General features: G+C 39.2%; 1 protein-coding gene across 5 annotated transcripts in view; it reads right to left on the bottom strand.

The window, feature by feature from the left end:
- Positions 1–4,272: 4,272 nt before the first annotated feature.
- LOC117453375 (cytokine-dependent hematopoietic cell linker-like) overlaps positions 4,273–18,251 on the bottom strand; it is a 32,364-nt gene continuing 18,385 nt past the window's right edge. For 2 of the 5 annotated variants that reach the window (XM_034092198.2, XM_071204601.1), the window contains exons 2-16: positions 16,345–16,398; positions 14,836–15,001; positions 13,443–13,495; positions 13,305–13,347; positions 11,634–11,713; positions 11,509–11,519; positions 11,345–11,428; positions 10,583–10,604; positions 7,605–7,629; positions 7,443–7,527; positions 7,344–7,360; positions 6,194–6,288; positions 5,515–5,592; positions 5,283–5,438; positions 4,273–5,197 (exon numbers count right to left, since the gene is read on the bottom strand). In XM_034092198.2, the coding sequence (XP_033948089.1) occupies positions 5,045–5,197; positions 5,283–5,438; positions 5,515–5,592; positions 6,194–6,288; positions 7,344–7,360; positions 7,443–7,527; positions 7,605–7,629; positions 10,583–10,604; positions 11,345–11,428; positions 11,509–11,519; positions 11,634–11,713; positions 13,305–13,347; positions 13,443–13,495; positions 14,836–15,001; positions 16,345–16,347 (1,071 nt within the window). In that variant the 5' untranslated portion in view covers positions 16,348–16,398 and the 3' untranslated portion in view covers positions 4,273–5,044. The remainder of the gene's footprint in view (positions 5,198–5,282; positions 5,439–5,514; positions 5,593–6,193; positions 6,289–7,343; positions 7,361–7,442; positions 7,528–7,604; positions 7,630–10,582; positions 10,605–11,344; positions 11,429–11,508; positions 11,520–11,633; positions 11,714–13,304; positions 13,348–13,442; positions 13,496–14,835; positions 15,002–16,344; positions 16,399–18,251) is intronic. The other 3 variants (XM_071204604.1, XM_071204602.1, XM_071204603.1) reach the window with 3 other exon arrangements.

The raw sequence follows: 18,251 nt of genomic DNA, 5'->3' as shown, positions 1-18,251 counted from the left end.
GCTCCCCGCCTAGCCAATTAGGGGCCGGAAATGTAGGAGCCATATGTTAAAATGTATATTTGAATATTATTATCATTTGTTGTTAGTGCTAGTATATAATTTATTGGAACCAGCCGTGTGAAATTAACGGCATAGACGACCGCAGCTGTTCGTGATTACGAGACGTTATAGCCGACGTCAGCTGCTGGTGATTGGTGTGTGAGAAGGAGAAAGAAGCACCGAACAACATAGTTTTTTGACCTGAGAGAATATGTGTTTGTATTTGATACCTTTTTGTGTAAGTAAAAAACAAACTATCCTGAGACATATTTTGTCCGAGTCAAGCTTATTTGCTATCTGTGAGCCTAATTTTGGATTACTGGAACTATATTATGTTTGTCACTTTATGGTGGAGTTCATTTTAATTACTTTATATACTGCTGGGAAATGTACTTATAAGATATATTGATCCATATTGTAAATCTTTATCTGTTAAATCACTTAAGAATCGATATGCAAGATGTTCTGACAAAATGTGCTATAAAACAGTACTCAAGTAAAATACCTCAACATTGTTCTTAACTACAGTAGGCTATTTGAATAAATGAAATGATCAACTTTTCACCACAGTTTATCCCTATCAAAACATTTTTGATTTATCAAGTTATAATTTGTATCCGGAAGCTTAAATCTCACTAATCTCACATCTCCTGGTCCACTTCCGAGGACACTGATTGGAGCACGTTCTCCAATCCCTGTGCAAGCCCAGCGCACACCTGCTGGAGAGGACTACAAAGCTGGGGACAATCATGACTCTGAAGGCTCTGTTGAGTGAACAGACGCCTCTCGCATTTTGCTCTTCATTCTGGGGTTAATCTGGTGTGTTTATCTCCGTGTGATATTGTGTGTTAGTAGTGTGTAGAGTAGGTTAGTTAGTGTTTAGAGTATCGTTAGGATTTGTAACTGTTGCCTTTAGTTTAGCTGTGTGTTTTGTGTAGACTCCCTTTGTTAGTTGAAGTGAGGTTTTGTTTCGTTCTTTATTTAGTATATTAGTATTTATTTTCCCTGTATGCCTTTAGACTCCTTTTGAGTCCTCCCTTAGTTTGGTTATCTGTCAACCTGTGCCCTTTTGTTTGTTTCAGGCTGCCTGCCTGCCATTTTGTTTACCGCTGCTATTACAAATAAATCACCTATAATTATACCAATACTACTCTGGTCGTGTCGTTTCCCTTTTGTTCGTGTTACGTTCCCTCTTTGCCAGGGGTAAGAAAGGGAAACGACACGACCAGTTTGTAATTGGTATTGGTTACCGGTGGGTTTATTTATGACGGCAACTGAACAAAACAATGATGAACACACGAACAGCCTGGACCAACAACGGACCAAACTGTTACGGGTTAACAACACAGGACTCCAAAAGAGAGTTGCACAGTAGGCTACACAAGAAAGAACGTACCTCACTTCTAAAGTGGAACAAAACACTAAACAAAAAGAGACTGTGTGGGAACACAGCTGTTGCTGATCAACCGGTGCTAATCACCGGGGTCTAAGCCATATACACAAATGCTGATCTACAGGTGCTAAACTAACCTGGGTCTAAACTGTTTCACAATGTCACTAATATAAATGCGGGTCTACAGGAGCTAAGCAACATGGATCTTGTGGAAATTGATGTAAAGTATTATGGCAAAAAGTTTAATACAGCGTAATTCTGGTATATTCATTTTTATGTCACCTGATATATGGGATGTTAAGTGTTAGATAATGAGAGAAATGTATGTGCGTTCATTTTAAGACTCCTAAAGAGCAGGAGACGATTGGGTCACACAGAATTAGAGAGACAATGGTCCTTCTGATTCTGGGTGAGCTGACTTCGGGTGGATGGAAGTTCAGAGAGGGCCTGGGGGTATGAGGACAGTTTAGCTCTGTTGGTTAGCTGGTCCTGAGGAGGTCATGAGATGATGACTGTTAAATTCCCAACAAGTATGGCTTTCATAAAGAAAAACATATGACTATTGTGTGATAAGCTACATGATAAGATGTGTTTTGCTTCAAACTGAAACGGTTTGGTTCTCTGCTGGCACGCGCTGATTCACTGTGACACAGCATCTTTTGCATCTCCCAATGAGATGACCTGAAAAGATGACCAGCTGACCCAACCCCTTCCTGTTTGTTTTGGTATAAAAGCCTGTTCGGCTTTGGGTTCGCTCTCTCTTCTCGGGCTGCCAACACCGAAGGGTCTAAGCGGCACGTGAACCAGGCAGGAGTACTCCTAACATTACTTTATATTATATTGTATGGTAATGTATTATATTGTATTGCATTATTACCTTTTATAATTAAAACAGATTATTGTTTAACCCTCGTCCTGGTTGTTTTGAGTGTTATTTCTTTTAAAGCAAACTCATAGGATCGGCGCGGAGAAGAGATATCTACTCCTACAATCTACGCAACACACACACACACCAACCCTACTCTAAACACAGAATACCAAGACACACTGCTAACCAGTTAGATCGCACAGAACCCTACAGACTATACTGCTCAGCAGTCTAACGAGGCACAGAAAATACACTGCTACGCAGTCTAACAGAATCACAGGATGAAGGCTTTGTCACAAGTAGAGGGTTAAAAATGACTGATGTTATGTCTGGGTTTTTATGCAATACCGTAAGAACTTAGTTTGCAGTTTGGATGTTTTCGTGACTTCATGGTGGAAAACAATCCCAGACAGGTTAACGAGCAGACAGCAGCAGCAGCAGCCGTGACACCCCCCCCCCCCCCCCTTAAGGCAAGGCAAGGCAAGGCAAGTTTATTTATATAGCACTTTTCGACGCAGGGTAATTCAAAGTGCTTTACAAAAAAGAAATGAAAGACATTAAGCATTAAAAAAGAAAAGCTAATAAAATAAACATTAAGGAAAAATACATGGATAAAAGTTACAGTGCAGTCTAAAATATGAATAGTTCAATTAAACATTACAAGAAAAAGTACATGGATAAAAGTTACAGTGCTAATAAAATAAACATTAAGGAAAAATACATGGATAAAAGTTACAGTGCAGTCTAAAATATGAATTTAGACAGACTTTCTTCACCATATTTTGCTCGCATGACATCCACAATCGGACCCTCAGGAGGCTGTACACACCCCCTCCCCTGCTTTGCTTCCATAACAAAGTCTTTAAAGTGTTACCAAAACACTCCGTGTTACCAAAACACTATTTTTCATCCGTCGATGCCAGATATTCCAAATATCTCTGCTTTCGAGCAGTCCCTCTCATAAATGTCATGGAGTTTAATTACGTTTAAACATTACAAGAAAAAGTACATGGATAAAAGTTACAGTGCAGTTTAAGATATGAAAAGTTCAATTAAAAGCACCGACAAAAAGAAAAGTCTTCAGCCTGGATTTAAAAGTAGTAAGAGTTGCAGCGGACCTGCAGGTTTCTGGGAGTTTGTTCCAGATATTTGGAGCATAATAACTGAACGCTGCTTCTCCATGTTTAGTTCTGACTCTGGGGACAGAAAGCTGACCAGTCCCTGAAGACCTGAGAGATCTGGATGGTTCATAATTTAGCAGGAGGTCAGAAATGTATTTTGGGCCTAAACCATTCAGTGCTTTATAAACCAGCAGCAATATTTTGAAATCTATTCTTTGACACACAGGAAGCCAGTGTAAAGACTTCAGAACAGGAGTGATGTGGTCCACTTTCTTAGTGTTAGTGAGGACTCGAGCAGCGGCGTTCTGAATCAGCTGCAGCTTTCTAATAGATTTTTTAGTGAGACCTGTGAAGACACCATTGCAGTAGTCGAGTCTACTGAAGATAAAGGCATGGACAAGTTTTTCCAAATCCTGCTGTGACATTAGTCTTTTAATCCTAGATATATTCTTTAGGTGATAGTAGGCTGATTTAGTAACTGTTTTAATGTGACTGTTGAAACTCAGGTCAGAGTCCATGACTACACCTAGATTTCTGGCTTTATCTGTTGGTTTGAACATTGCAGACTGAAGCTCAGCGCTAACTTTTAAACGTTCTGCCTTGGCTCCAAAAACCATTACCTCAGTTTTATCTTTGTTTAATTGGAGAAAGTTCTGACACATCCAGTCATTGATTGTCAGTCCAGTCATTGACTTAAGACACAAACTCACAGTTTTGATAACCATGCCTACTACTAAAACTACCTAATAATTCTGAAGGACTAAAAGACTCGAAGGAAATCTCTACACACAATACACATAACGACCAGGGTCGTAACATTGACATATTAAGAGATTATACATTTTGAACTGTTTTGGTAATCAAGGCAAGGCAAGTTTATTTATATAGCACCTTTCAGTACGCGACAATTCAAAGTGCTTTACAAAATAGAATAAAAGACATTTAAGAATAAATACAGTAAAAACACATTATATAATGGCATTTTACAACAGGAATTTCAAAGGATAATAAGATAAACACAACAGTTACACAATACATGAATAAAAAGCAAACTGCAGTGTGAATATGAGAAGTTCAATTAAAAGCAGCGGCAAAAAGACATGTTTTCAGTCTCGATTTGAAAATAGTAAGAGTTTCTGCGGACGTGCATGATTCAGGCAGTTTGTTCCAGATTGTGGGGCATAATAGCTAAACGCTGCTTTTCCATGTTTTGTTCTTACTCTCGGAACCGAGAGCAGACCCGTTCCAGAAGACCTGAGAGATCTTCAATCAATCAATTGTTCAGAAATGTTGAAGCAAAAACGTCAAATATAAGCTTTTCAGCTTCATATATTAGATTTGTACTTCTCTCTGTTTGGTATCATTGTAAAGTAAAGTATACATTTTACATTTGTGTTTTTTGACTGGTAAATGAACACAATAAAAAACAAACAACAATTTGATCATGAAAACTATTGATCAGTTTCAGACTTCGATAAAACATTGTTTTTAATTGACACATCTTTCACAATTCTTATACACTGTCAACGCTTTCCTAACATGCTCACGATGAACTGCAGTGGATGTTATGGGTTACAACCAGATGTGATTGAATGGTTTATTTTGGCAGGAAAGCTCCATGTGTTATTGCAGCAGCTGCTCAACATCACTCCTGGTTACTGGACACGTCAGCACACAGTTTTCTGGACACTTGCTTCCGGGCATATTTCTCCCACTGATGAGTATTACTGGGAATATGGAATGAAACTTTATGATTTCTGCCACAGAGTCAAACATCTGAGGAGAAATAAGATGTTAAGTTGATTAAATATGATGAAGATAAGGCTTGTTTAACTTTGTCGTTTAGAGTTTTTCCACTCACATCATTTGATCGATGTCCTCTTCCCAGCGCGTACTTGCTGGTGCTCTCTATAAACCGGATCTTTACATTATAAACCTTCTTGCCATGATACATAGCCAACACCAAGGGCTCACTGTTGGAGTTTATGGAGCAGTCTCGTACCAAAAATGCCCCGTCCTAGTGTGAGTAGCAAGAGAATATTCGATTTAGACTAATTCAATAAGATAATTTCATAGAAGAGGTTTTAAATTACCTTGTTCACCAGGTGTAAGGCGTGCTCAGCATCTGCTCGAGTACAAGTCCCAACGTACCAGTCTTCTTCACAGTAGGTCTGCCAAATATTATCAGTGGGGGAAGAAATATTTAGATAATTTAAATTAGCAACAATACATGGTCAAAATCAAACAAAAGTAATATTCTATTATTTAATTTCTATGGGGAAAATAACTGTAAAGGTCTTATCCAATCCCTTAAGATTAGTTAAAGTGAAAATACTCATAATGCAGAATGGACGATTTACCAATAATGAATATACACATTTGTATCATAAGTATTTTGTTAATATGTAAAAAAATTCGCAAACAAGTCCGGCATTGAAAACTATTTGATGAAAGTACAACATAAAATGCATTCAAGTATACTTAAGGTACAATAAGTAAAAGTGTAAATCTAATGTTGTAAAGATGATAGAACTTTATTTTGTAGCTTATCATAACATATGTATATGTTGTATTAATACTCTAAAAATGTAAATTTAAAGTATATACATCTGTCAAAACAGTACAGGGAGGTAAAACACTTAAGTATAAGTACATCAAAATGGTACTAAGGTAAATGTCCTTTCCTCAACTAGATATCACAGACTTTAGAGAAAGAATAATACTTATACAGTATAGTGTATTCACTTCTTTATTTAGTAGCAGAAACTGTACCTGTTGAGGCTTTTCCATGGGAACAAAGTCATGTTGGTTAAAGTCTTCTTTAGTTTGAGGCCACTCATGGTGAAGACGTTTTGATGGCACCCTTTCTTTAGTAAACAATAATATTGACTTATTTTATAATTACATTTAACATTATAGCGATGATTTATAACACTACTTACTAGGGGTGTAACGGTTCACAGAAGTCACGGTTCGGTTCGTACCTCGGTTTGGAGGTCACGGTTCGGTGCGGTTCGGTACAACAACAAAAACGCAAAAAAAGTCCCAAATGCATAATTCCAGGTTTGTTGTTATTTATGTTTGAACAGTAGTGCAAGTTTCAGTTTAAAAATAAAGAACTCTGACATTTTGAATAATTAACTGTATTAAACAGTTAAAAACAAAACATACACAGTACACTCAGATGGCCATATTATCTATAATGGCTGATGTCAAACAAAAAGGTTTCATCAAGCTGTAAAACTAAAAAGGATGTCTTGATAATCATAAATAATAAGAAAGTGTTTCAAGAGCGCGAAGTCGTTGAAAAACATATGCCAAAAGCTTCCGTTATTTATTTTTGGTCTCTCGGCTCTCATGTCTATTGGCTTCTTAAAAACAGCGGGGATCAGCTGTTGAACAGCTGTTGTCTTTTGCCGGGCTCCGGTGATTGGCAAATCTGGGTGATGCCTTCTGATATGATTTAGCATGTTTGGTGTGTGTTGCCATTAGCATACCGCACCGCTATCGAACAACGCCGACACACCGTCCTCGTCCGATCCACCACTCGCACACCTCATCGTTATTGTAGTCCACAGGGAACACGAAATGTTCCCACACAGCTGATTTAAAAGAAGCAGTTGAGTTCTAGCTCCTGTGTGTTATCTGAAATCGCCATACTAACTTTTCTTCTTCTTGTATTTTGTTCGTTTTGTTGTTGTGTTTCTTCTTGTTCTTCATTTGTTGTTTAAGGGAGGCTGGCAAACAGCTTTTAGGCGCAATACCGCCCCCTGGAGTATATATACAGTAGTGTAGTGGATACTGCCCTGAATTACTTTTTTCCCAGTCGTAAAAAAAAAAGGCGTATTCGCCGTGTGACTGCATGTGCCGAACCGTGACGGTACGGGACGAATACGGATACCGTTACACCCCTACTACTTACCTATACTTAGTTGGGACCTAAACAAAAGAAGAAGGCATAAATCAAACTTGAGACAAATGACAAATGTATCCTAACAAGCTTCAGAAATTAATGTCCCACCTTGTTTCTAAATCATGAGTGTCCACATCCAGAGAATGTCTGTGATTGGTATGAAGTGTTGAAACATGTTCAGCACTCTGTAGACCTAAATATATTCAACATCATTAATATTAAAGTTGCATTTCACTAAAATGTTTACATTCACAATCATTAAGCTCTTACCTTTGCCACGTGCACTGAATTCTGCCTGGTAGAAGAAATACAAAGAAAATTAGGTTAAAAAACAATATTGCAGGATAGTAAGTAAAAAGAATGTCTGAAAGGGCTATTGATTTTAAACCAATATGCAAGTAGATAATGTGGAGTCTATTATATAACACTACAAGGTTGATTCTTATTATTACATTATATGCTTATTGTGCTCATGAGCAGGGCCGCCTTAATGCACGGGCTGACCTGGGCTGAAGCCCAGGGGCCTACGGAGATCAGGGGCCTATCATGAGCCAATAAAAAAGTAAAAAAAAAAAATGTAATTAAAAAAAAAAAAGTTTTTTAATTCGGATGTTTTTAAAAAACATTTAAATAAACAAAGTCTTGGCTTTCAGAATATGAAACTTTTATTTCCAAAATCACACGATAAATACATTTTTGAAGCTTGTAAAGGGAAGATGACAGCTCTCACTCGCCACTCACTCCTCCTCACCCCGGCTGAAATTATGAATGTAAGGCGTATAGTAATCATAGATAACACGGCAGGGTCCGTGACAGTTTGTTTTCATCTGGTTTCAAATAAACAAAGTCTTGGCTTTCAGGATATTAAACTTGTTTCAGCAAATTCAGATGATAAATACAACGTTGAAGCTTCGGCATAATTACAAGCGGAGAACGGAGTAACTTGACGTCACAGCAGGCGTAACAACAGCCTGTCTTTCTCGTGAGTGTTTTCCCCGGGAAACAAACACAATACACACAAACGCAAAAATACACAAACACACACACACACACACACACACACACACACACACACACACACACACACACACACACACGCACGCACGCACGCACACACACACACACACACACACACACACACACACACACACACACACACACACACACACACACACACACACACACACACACACACACACACACACACACACACACACACACGCTTTGTCTGTGCTTTAATTGTTGTTTTACCCACAAACGTTGTGTAAATCATCTTTGAAAGGTAGCAGCTGTGAAACTTCTTCACCTTAAAGTATAGAGACCATCTTTGAACTTGTCTGCTGTGGCAAGATGAGGCTTTTTCTCTTCCCCTGAGTAACACACACACACACACACACACACACACACACACACACACACACACACACACACACACACACACACACACACACACACACACACACACACACACACACACACACACACACACACACACACACACACACACACACACACACACACACACACACACACACACACACACTCGTGAGCTTCCCCCAGACCAGTAATCCAAACGAAAATATCGTCCCTCCGTAGTATTTTGATCATTTGCTCCGCTAATCAATCAGATCGATGGATTCCAGAGATGACTCCGTAACAGTCAGTGGGCACCACTCAACAGCCAATCAGAATGAGAATATGCTTCACATGTGACTTATTCAAATTGCGAGTGATTGAGTGACAGATGTTTAGGAGAAAATGTCGGAGAAGAGAAAGTTTGAGAGTGGCGCTCGGGAAAGGAAATTGTTGAGGGAAAAGGAGTTTGGAGACAAGCAGCTGTTACAAAGCATGCCGAAGCCTTCAGGTTATTTTAAACCTGTAGGCCAGGATGAGGAGGGAGGACAGGTGAGTTCTGTACCGAGCGGCAGCGGTGCCGGCCGCGGGGCCTCGGAGCCAAGTAGGCCGTCTGGTTCTGATAGCGATGGAGTAGCGGGAGAGGAAGAACAGACAGGAGGGACATTATCTGTTGGAGGAGATTGAGAGGACAATGAGGACTTGCTACGTGGAGGGGAGCCAACGGCAACCGGACAGATACATGAGGGAGGCCCGATACGTGACTCATCTGGAGGAGAGGACCAGGTGCGCAGAGCAGAGTGGAGAAGTGCGATCACAGAGCCTGCCGAGGAAATGACTTTCATTTGTTGTTTAAATAGGGGGCCTACAAAATAGGGGGCCTACTTAACCTGCCTGATGGCAGGTTAAGTTGGGCCTGCTCATGAGATGTTGCTATGACTATGGAATAAATAGACACAATCACCAATCCCAGGTTCTGATGGGTTGGATACGAAACAAAGGGAATAGTCATAGAAGAAAGTTGTAGCTTGCATTAGAAATGTTGCAAAGACCAGGTACAGACACTGTAGAGACAAAGAGTTATTGAAAACAGGAGATCGCCCTGGCCTTGAACAGTGTGTGTGCTCCTCACCCACGCATAACTGGGAACTAGAATAATGGAAGATTCCCAATATCTATTGCAAAGCAGCTTCAGTAAAACAAATTACGTAGGATAGCGACTAGAGTAAGGAGGGAATCTTCACAGGCCGGCCGAATGCTGATTGGAGTTCGTGTTGCCAAGAGACTTTGTCTAAGTCTGTGCACCAACAAGGGAGGCCAAAGTATAAACCTCCCCTTCTGGTCTCAACCAGAAGTAAATGCACGGGGCGGCGCCCTGAATAATAAAATATATGTGCGCACGAGGTTCAAGGCTTTTTGTCAGAAATAGAGTTACAGATTACAGCTCTGCTGTCTGTGATTTCAATGACCTGACGGCAGTGGCGTAACAAGGTTGTGATTGGCCCCGGTCAAATATTGTTTTTTTTTATATATAATTATTATTATTTTTTGCATGGGCCCCTGGCCGGCTCTGGGCCCCGGTGCGTTGCACCGGCTGCACCGGCGATAGTTACGCCACTGCCTGACGGAGTCCTTGGCCAAGTGAATATATCTTTTGCTCTCTTTTAATAAATAGTAGAACTTAGAAGTTGTTTGTCTTTCCTGGAATAAAAGAACATGACAATAACAACATGCTCTGTTTTATTTATTAATTGGCTTCACTGTAGTAAACTGTACGACAAGACATAGGGTATAACATTAAACAGTAATAAAATAGATAAATAAAAGGCACATACTGAAGAGAACCAATCAAAAATACATACAAAAATACACAATCCTGCTTCACAAGTACTTACCTTTTTAGTTGCTCTTTGTCGACTGAAAAGAAAAAGGGACATTATTTATAAAATGTTATCACATTAAAGGTAGGGTATAGGTAAGAATGGAGAAACCAGCTACAATTTGAAAGTACACAACCGAAAAAAATCTGCCCCTTCCTTCAGACTTCCTTACAGAGCCCATCCTCCAACACACACGAACGAATGAGGACACGAGATAAGTTTGTGCACGAGATGGAATGACGACAGGCAGGTAGGCCATCCAGTTATCTGCAGATAATTGGTCGTGCTTTTTACAGCGCCACGGCTTCCACAGATGAAATATTTGTATATATTTATTGTCAAAGCATTTAATATATTCATTGCTATCGGGATGTTAAGAGCATTCCATGGTTTCTGAATTGAATTACCTACCCTACCTTTAAGCTTCTCAGAAAAAAAGAAGGTTTTCTTTAAGCAAGAAAATAAGGGAAAGGAATTTATCTGAAATTAATTTCAGTTGGTAATTTTTACAGAATTGACAGTTCTTTATGAATAAGTCCAAATTCAGATCTTAAATGTGGTAACTTTACTAGGCACTTGTGTCTTCTAACCAGCAGAGGGTGGCACTGCCACACTGTAGGAACTGTAAAACTAAGAGGACCTTCTCTCACTTCCCTCCGTCCTCACAGAGGAAAAGGTTGCGTGGGGTCAAAGTCAATAGCAGCGATATAAAACAGCGACAGCTGGGGGTTTGTCTGTGTGCTTCCTGCAATAAAAACCCCACTACTGTATACTCACTCTCTGTGGCTGGAATCGTGTACAGTCAGCCCCGGCAGGTGACTCACTAACTCTGTGATCACCGCTGGAGGCGAAGGAGAGCGCCTGGAAGAGCAAAAACATCAGCTGTAAGTCCATTCATTAACCCCAAAATTAACAGCTTCTATAGTAGTGGATTATATTACCTGTGTGAGTGCTGTGATATTAGAAAAAAGGGGAAAATTCATCAGTATTATATCCCTTGCAAACCAACATGATTTATATGACACATTTGAAAAGAAAACAGGGTTAATTGTATGCAGATCTTTACCTGGTCTTCTGGCTGCACAGGTGGTAACTTCTTAACTTTTTTTCTTCTGCCTGGCTTCAGGGCTCTATTTACAGCAGGCCCTTGGTTAAAAGCACAGAAAAGTAGTTATTTATGGCAGGGGGGCTTCCGACATACGTAAACTGGAACCTTTTTCCTCTCAAGGGCCATTTACATTTTTTCAACATCCTCCGAGGGCCGTACAAATTATTGACCTCTGCTTAAAAAAACTAAAATCACAGCCCATTTATTTCTTCTTTCTTTCATGATGTGCAAAGAAAAAGCAACCTCTGAATCCAGATATTTTACCATGACTCACGTATGCATGCACGTGCACGGTTGTGGCATGACCACCAAAACAGAAAGATGTGCAAATGTATTTAGTTTCCAATCCATGTGGACATGATTTAAGTGGGGGGGGGGACCTAACCTCCTCCCGGGAAGATTTGTTTTTAAATGTTGAAGTTAAAAGCATCAATCTGATGCACTTTGAGAGCAACATTAAGAGATCTATGGATAATCTCTCAACACCCATATGAAACAGAACTGTAAGCATATTTACTTTTTCTTTATGGATATTTTACAAATCACTCCCCTTTCAAACTGTATTCTTGTTTATTAATAACAACTTATTTTTACTGTCATATAGTATTTTATACCTGTTTACTTTATTCTCTTATTTTTGTATAACTATAATGATCATATAAAGATGTGCCTTTACCTCACTGGTTGTAGAAAAAGCTTCTTATATTCGTTAGCATAGCTAGCTAACCAGATGCTAATAACAACAAAGTTATTGCCTGTATGATCAGTATGACAGATGAACAGATCGCCACTGGGCTTTCAACTAAAGACACAGCCACGCAAAAACTGCAGCATGTGTACGGCTCCTTATCTGAAGTGCCGAGCCACGTTCTGGTGCTCTCCGTCAGAACTACACCCCTATCAGACGAGACATATACCACATGATGACACGTTAGACTCGTGTTGTGTTCACGGACCCTGACCGTGGCCAGGAAAAACAGGCACTCGCTTGTTTAATTTTTTTGCGGTCTAGATTTCTAGATTTTTTTTTCTTTTTTGCGTGTGTTTATAAATTACCTCGAGGGCCGTACCAAATTGTCTCGCGGGCCGTATACGGCCCGGGGGCCGGAATTTCCCCACCCCTGCTTTAGACCACCCTATAGGCTACATGTCAAGATTTTCAAAAAATAAAAATAACTTGAAAATCTTGAAATGTAGCCAGTAGGGTGGTCAAAAGACCATGCATAAACTTTTTTTTTTTTTTTACACTTTATGGTATTAACATACCATTTTCATCATGCGTACAATACCTTGCTATTAGATAATAATGTGTAGATGTGGCTAACAACCTTGGCGTTATGAATAAGTGCCGCACAGAGAATTATAACATGCTAGCTATGTTTGCTTAATCGGTTAGCAGTTAGACCACCATCAATGCTTTGTTCAATGTATAGTATCTACAAATGCAATGTTAAACTTGAATAACGCATGTTTAGTGACCATGTATACAGTCGCTGAGTAGCAGCAGCATCTGGCCAAGTAGTGAAATGTCATAAAGTTGCTAAAGGCAGCTAATGTTAGCCGCCATTAGCAACTACCAGAGCCAACTTCCCAACTAAAACCAGAAGCTGTAGAGTTTTGTCACGCTACCTGAAGTTAGTGAGAAGTCTCTTGGGAGGCTGTTAGAGTTAGCCTGATGGAGTGGAGAGAACATAAAATATAAGCATACATTTACAGCATTCAAACCTTAATGGAGACTTAATTTAAAAATAAAAACAGAAAGCTTACACTTGAGAGGGATGAAAGACTCTGGGCCGATGTTGACCTCGGAAGAGCCCTGTCTTGAAAGCAAAATAAGTTGTGATGCTTTTCTTTTATTCAGTGACATTAAAGATAATTGCAGCCCTTCCAGTGTTAGTTGGCATTTTAAATAACAACAACAACAACAACATGCGTTTGTGTCATTGTTGTAGCATGCCGGTCCCAGCAGCACACTGCAGCAGCAGACTGTATTGATTACAGAGGGAGAAGACCCCAAGTGTGAACAAATGTAAAAGCCACATTCAGTATAAAGTTGTAGACGTGCAGCTGTGAAGCTCCTGGCTGTGGGCCACAACCATGCAGGAGAGTAAAGGGAGTCTCTTCACACTACACGCTTCTCTCTCTCTCTCGCTTCGGCTCCTAGATAATTGTAACCTCCCGCAGTCTGCCTCAGCCAACAGATGGCTCTGGAGACCCACTGGCAGATCATGATCACTCAGCATGAGCTCCATCTCTCTCCCTCCCTCTCTCAAACACAACAGTTTGTGGTGTAGCTGTTTTATTTTGGTGCCTGAACTTCACTGAGCTTCGATTTAATTATATTCACCAGAGCTTTTCTGAGGGGAAAGTAAAACTAACTCACTTTCATTGTGCTCACTGTAACACAAGCTTTCTTTAAGTTGAAGTTTTGTACCAGGTTTATTCTGAGGTTTTTGGATGTAGGTTTATGAACATTTCCATGTATGTGTTGTGTTTTATACATTTAATGAATAATGTATGAATAGTGAATGATTAAGATGGGTAGTGACACATATAATAGGAATACTTCACCCACAAAATGTCCATTTGTGTATCAGTTACTTAACCTTGAATTCTTAATAAAAGTTTGTTTTTCTAGCAAGACTCCTCGGTGAACAAAGATGTAAAAAATGAAGGAAAGTCCAGATGAGTGTAGAAAAATTAGGGCTGCCAAAAACAAAACTATACCAAATGTGTACAGATTTTGAGCACAAATGCATGTCTTTAGGAAGTAGAGGTGCTTAATTTCATCCAGACCTTTCTATGTTTTCTGCATTTTAGTTTGTTGTGGACGTTTTTTCTTGAATTCAAGGCAACACAGGGTGTGTAATGTGAACAAATGATAATTTTGAGGTTGAAATATTCCTTTTAAAGGTCAGATTCCCTCCTACAGATGAATATAAATGTTCAGCCTACAGTGCAACCAAGACGGCAGTTCTTTGTTTTACTGTTGTTCAGTAAGCTTCACAAAGACAAGGTAACAAAACAGAAACAAAACTAACGCTAGACATTTGTGAGGAGTAAACGAAGCTTAACCCATGCTAAATCTACGTAACTTTAACCTGTTCTGTAAAAAATAGCTGTGTGAAAGTGAACGAAGAGTCATTGTTTTTTTCTCTACCTGCATACTCTCTCTCAGCATCTATGGGTCTTGCAGGAAGTATGCGCACATTCAGCACTTCCTCATGGTCATCCGCCATGTGGTACTCATGCTCCAGGACGCTGTTCGAGTAACCATCTTTGATCTTTGATCTTTGATTTCTGTTTTTGCCTTTCCTGTTGCGATCCTGTGCAGAGAGAATTGCAGTTTTAAATGTCAGATACTAAGAGTGCATACAAAAACGTTATCTTAATCCTTTAACAACAAGCATCTAACACATATATGAAAGCATTGCTAAGATTCAGGACAAGGAATTCTGCAAATACACCAATGAAATTAATACATGTGAGTCTTCCTTATTACATCAACCAGTAACATAATCTATAGTGGACAGTTAGATCCTGAACTCGCCTACAACACTGATAAGCACAGGAAGCTACAATGAGGTGTTGCAACATAACCCACTGCTTGTCTCCAAGCGATTTCCTTTTTAAGTCTTCACACTTTCCACTCACACAGACACACACACAGACATTTACAGCCAGTGGCAGAAAAAGCGCCAGTTTATGACACATTGTTGAAAGGCTACATAACAAGCATTTTCTTTTTCTTCTAATTAATGAGATATGATGCATTGTGAGGATATGTTTGTGCTAAGAAACATTTGAGATTAGGATGAATATATTATCAGTCGGCGCATCATCCTCCGGCTTCTCTCATTCAATTTTTACTAAAATCAATGTGCTTCACATCAGAAGTGGCTCTTTTGTAATGAGGTGAGTCCAGATTGGATTCTGCCGAGAAGAAATTGATGTTTTTGTCCGGCAGGTGCAGTGTCACCACTAATGTGTCGCCAAAGGCAAGAAATGTCTCTCTTTGGGAGCCCATGTTCCCTTTTTCCTCTTTAATGATGAACCCAGAGAGTTTACTTTTGTATTTATAGTTAATTTTTGAAGACAAGGAGTCATTCGATAACCACGCTCTTGTATGTGCACAAATGGTGGAGATGTATCTTTTAAATCAAGCAAAGGTTCAGGTTGTTTTTAAGTTTACAATTTAAAAGCTATTGGTATTTCCCAGTTTACAGAAAATATGCATATCCAAAACCTCAATAATAATAATAATAAACCTAACCCTAATAATCAACTTGAAATATGTCAATTTAGTTTCTTATTTTTTAGATGTATTCAAATGACTCCCTCAAATTAAATTGTAACGTTATTACACTAATGAGCTTTCTTGAGAAAAATAGATACTTATTTTATTAATCAGTGAGATTAAAAAGAGGAAACAATATTTTAACTTTACAATTAATATTAATGCAACCAAAAAGAACAGTTATGAATCATAGTAATGGTTTGCTCTGTGTTGCTCTTGCTGTGCACTAACAATGGCAGAGCAGAATTTCACTCTTTCCTCCTTTTGTGCTAAAAGGTAATTACACAGGGGGGCTGCAGGCTCCCGAAGCCCCCTGGGAACCTTCATGTATAACCATCGGGGAAACGCTGTGGGTCGGGCGCCATAACTCACCATTATCACAGCAGACTCATGGCTGGTACCTCTCTCTCTGTAGCTAACGAGGGGCTGAAACAGTAATGAAAAACATCATTAGTTTGCTGTTCTGCTAAAGGATGTGGCCTTCCAACACAATTTGTCCTCACACTTTTCTTCCTCAACAGTTTCACATGCAAAAGAACAAGGTCTTTATTCAAATTAAACAAAGCTGCTAGTGGCCCCTCACTGTTCTCCCTGTCCCCCCCTCCTTAGTTTCTTGATCTGAGTTACAGTTTAAACATTCACTGGAAAGAATATTAAACTGAATTCATTTTGAAACGCGTTGATATGTTGTTATTTCTTAACACAAGAACAGATTCTGCTTGGTAAAACAAACAACAAATAAAACAAAACCAAATCCGTATTTACCTTTATTAAGGAAGAAAACAAAGGTTTTACTTGAAAAAATGTGGATGAACCATTTAAAAAAATATAAATAATATAATAAGAAGAATAGAAAAGAAAAATTTGACCTTTGAAGAATTACATTTTGCACTAATGCAAGATTTAGGCGGATTTAACCTTTTAGGATTATTGTAAATGACCCAGTATTCATCTAAGATTATTTTAACGTTAAGGGTATCAGTGATGATTTTACCAATGTTTATCTGAATACATATGGCGCAAAGAGGGATGAAACTGATATTTGGACCTTTGTCACATATTTTCAATTTGCGAGCTTTTAAAGACATATTATCTATTTTAAATCATGTTTTTCTGCGGTAGAGAAACACAAGGTCAGGTCCAATCAATCACTCTTTGATTGACATGGTTTTATATTTGAAGGCTTTAAGGGAAACAAAACAGGAAGCAGGAAGGAAATGTACCAAGAATAGAAGTTGGGACATTTAAGCGAGGCCCAGGGATTGTGATAATGCCAGGAGACATTACAGTCTCACAGTCCTGAAAGGCAGAGTCTAACTCAGTATTGAATATGGCGGTGTGGTTCAACACTCAGCGGGCTGTCTGTCAGCTTTTCAGCTCACTGAGCCATGGGAAGTGGTGTTGGATGAGATGTATAAAAGAAGGAGATTAGATACTTGGAGCAAGCATCTGAGGTTGAGCAGTTAGTCTGGAGAGTAAACTCCTGCTCCATGGAAATTGGGTGCAGAGGATTTGTAGCAACTCAAACCAGCAGGCTACTGATGGATTTGTGACCTGACTTTGCACAAAGTATAAACTGCAGAGAGCGAGATGGAGCTCCGTCTGAGGAGAGAAACTATATCGCCAATGTGGCTATATACACCCCGGGTTCAAATAGCATTGTTGACTATAGTTACCCAGGTGCAAATAGCATTGTTGACTATAGTTACCCAAGTGCAAATAGCATTGTTGACTATAGTTACCCGGGTGTAAATAGCATTGTTGACTATAGTCAACCAAGTGCAAATAGCATTGTTCACTATAGTCAACCAAGTGCAAATAGCATTGTTGACTATAGTCACCCGGGTGTAAATAGCATTGTTGACTATAGTCAACCAAGTGCAAATAGCATTGTTCACTATAGTCAACCAAGTGCAAATGGCATTGTTGACTATAGTCACCCGGGTGTAAATAGCATTGTTGACTATAGTCAACCAAGTGCAAATAGCATTGTTCACTATAGTCAACCAAGTGCAAATAGCATTGTTGACTATAGTTACCTGTGTGTAAATAGCATTGTTCACTATAGTCAACCAAGTGCAAATAGCATTGTTGACTATAGTTACCTGTGTGTAAATAGCATTGTTAACTATAGTCAACAAAGTGCAAATAGCATTGTTGACTATAGTCACCTGGGTGTAAATAGCATTGTTAACTATAGTCAACCAAGTGCAAATAGCATTGTTGACTATAGTTACCCGGGTGTAAATAGCATTGTTAACTATAGTCAACAAAGTGCA

Source organism: Pseudochaenichthys georgianus, chromosome 10 (assembly GCF_902827115.2).
Source record: "Pseudochaenichthys georgianus chromosome 10, fPseGeo1.2, whole genome shotgun sequence".
NCBI classification, from domain to species: Eukaryota; Metazoa; Chordata; class Actinopteri; order Perciformes; family Channichthyidae; genus Pseudochaenichthys; species Pseudochaenichthys georgianus.
Note: the sequence above shows the minus strand (reverse complement) of the source record. Positions and strands in the feature narration are given on the sequence as shown.